This window comes from Salminus brasiliensis, chromosome 6 (assembly GCF_030463535.1).
Source record: "Salminus brasiliensis chromosome 6, fSalBra1.hap2, whole genome shotgun sequence".
Lineage (NCBI taxonomy): Eukaryota > Metazoa > Chordata > Actinopteri > Characiformes > Bryconidae > Salminus > Salminus brasiliensis.
In genome coordinates this window covers 42834638-42837137 of record NC_132883.1, presented here as the reverse complement: position 1 = coordinate 42837137, position 2500 = coordinate 42834638, and the positions used below count along the sequence as shown (strand labels likewise).

General features: G+C 36.2%; 1 protein-coding gene across 1 annotated transcript in view; it reads left to right on the top strand.

The window, feature by feature from the left end:
* dusp2 (dual specificity phosphatase 2) overlaps positions 1-2353 on the top strand; it is a 3861-nt gene extending 1508 nt beyond the window's left edge. The window contains 4 exon segments of the mRNA XM_072681128.1: positions 403-540; positions 655-719; positions 721-871; positions 1986-2353. Coding sequence (XP_072537229.1) covers positions 403-540; positions 655-719; positions 721-871; positions 1986-2245 — 614 coding nt within the window. The 3' untranslated portion in view covers positions 2246-2353.
* The last annotated feature ends 147 nt before the right edge of the window (positions 2354-2500 follow it).

The window sequence follows — 2500 nt, the reverse complement described above, 5'->3', positions numbered from 1 at the left end:
GTTTTCAACATAGCTGAGAAAAAATACCACTAATAAATAAATAATAAAAATGTCAAAATCTAACATAAGTTTAAGTTAGATTACATAATTTCAGCATCATTAATAATAAAAGTAATAATTAAATGAATTAGGCCAAAATACAGGCCTGATAAAACAATAATCTTAATTGTAACATACTTTGAGATTATTTAGTTTAGTAAATGTAATTTTAATGATTTCAAAATGTTGTTAATATATTAAAAATATATAAGTAATTTGATATATATTTATATATAACTTGCATAGGCTTATACACTTCTATGGGTTGTGAAGTGAAGTGATGCTACTGAATGAGCTGTCTGTAAGGTTGTCTGCCTCCCTGTGAGTTCTTCTAATGATGACCGCTGTGTGTGTGTGTTTCAGGTGGCTTTGAAGAGTTTGTAGCATTGTATCCTGAGCTGTGTTTTAAACCACATCACTCAAGTGTGGGAGTCCATCGACGCTGAACGACCCAGGCGCCCTCAGTTCCACCAAGGAGCACACCTCTGTATGACCAGGGTACTGATCAGTTCAGAGATCTGAAGAGTCCCCAGAGTCTAAGAATCTGGATTCCTTATTCAGACTCTTTTAGTGTGTGTGAACTCAACAACAATGTGTGTTTGTTGTGGCAGGGTGACCCTGTGGAGATCCTGCCCTTTCTCTTCCTGGGCAGCGCTCACCACTCGTCCCAGAGGGACACAACTGGAGCGCTGCGGCATCACGGCCGTCCTCAACGTCTCCTCATCCTGTCCCAACCTGTTCGAGCAGGAGCTGCAGTACATGACCCTGAAAGTAGAGGACAGCCTGGCCGCAGACATACGGGTGCTCTTCCCCGAGGCCATCCGCTTCATCGGTGAGCGTCCCAGTTCGGTCATTTTAGCCACAAAGTCAGAATGGGTTTCTTCAAGTGCTGGTCCTGTCTGTCTGCAGTGGTTTTGCGCTGGAGCTAAGAGGCTAAATGTATCTCAGGAGTACATCAGAACTATGACTTTATCATCACACAAATCACATGAAGTAAATAAGCTCTAATAGACTTGCAAATATGGCTTCTGACCCTGTCTGACACTGTGCTGTGTATAGTAACAGTTCACTGTATAAATACAAACCTGAATTAGATTTTTTAGTTTTTAGCTTAAAAAGTCTTACATAAAAAACATGTTTTTGCTAATAAAATATATATAAAGTATTTTTTAATTGAATTTTCATATTTTCAATTTTCATATTTAGTAAAGTTGTCTTATTTCTATGGCAGATAATTTTTACTAAGTAATGCTTAAAATTAGAAAAAAAATATTTTCCAAAGAAATAAGTCACTTTGACTAGATAAAATTACATAAACAACTCAAATCCTTGATTATGAGGCTGAATAAAAAAAATATAACTATAATATATATTTAATATAAACTATAGTAATATCATATAAGCATAAATATAAATATAATAATATAATATAAATACAACTATAATAATATAATTTTATATATATATATATATATATATATATATATATATATAATGGGTAATAATAGAGCTATAATATATAATAATATATTATAGTTATATTATTATAGTTATATATATATATAAAATATAACTGTAGTAATTATTATATAAACATAAAATAATATAAATATATATATATATATATATATATAAACTATAATATATAAATTATTTGAGAATTATGAATTAGAAATATCTGCTGTATTGTAGATGTTTTGACCAGATTGGACTAGATACTGTGTCTTTGCTGTTGATTTACTCTGTATGGGGTAAAGTTGTCAAATGTGTAAAATACAATTACATTCAGATCAATCAGATTTGTAAAAATAATTAATGAAAAATGTAAAAAAAATCTTTTTTTTTTTTTTTTACCAAACTGTCATTTTAAGGCTGATATAAATCTCCAATAAATGTTTTTTGCAAACGAGCTGCAGAAATGAACTTCTCCTCCAATCTCTTTCCAGACTCAGTGAAGGAGAGCGGTGGACGCGTTTTGGTCCACTGTCAGGCCGGCATCTCTCGTTCCGCCACCATCTGCCTGGCGTATCTGATCCATGCCCGCCGCGTGCGTCTGGACGAGGCCTTTGACTTTGTGAAGCGCAGGGCGGCAAGGGTCATTTCTCCAAACCTGGCCTTCATGGGGCAGCTGCCTGCAGTTGAGACGGACGTTCTGTGTCCCTACGCGGTTCTGACTCGAAGACCGGCGGCAGCAGTGTGGTTTTAGTAAGACTACAGCAAAACAGCCAAAAACTAAACTACTGCTATGCATAACCAGCTAAAGATGGAGGTTCCACCACTCGCCTCTCGGAGCCAGATGACATGGACACATGTTTTCAAAACTGGCGGTCAGTGATACTGGTTTCCAGACTGACCCCGGTCAGGTCATTGTGGATCCAGTCACGGCCAGCGTGAGGTTATTGCTGGTTGATTCTCTAGGAGGTCTTCATAGGAGGGTCTCTAGTAGTCGTCTCTTCCCGTA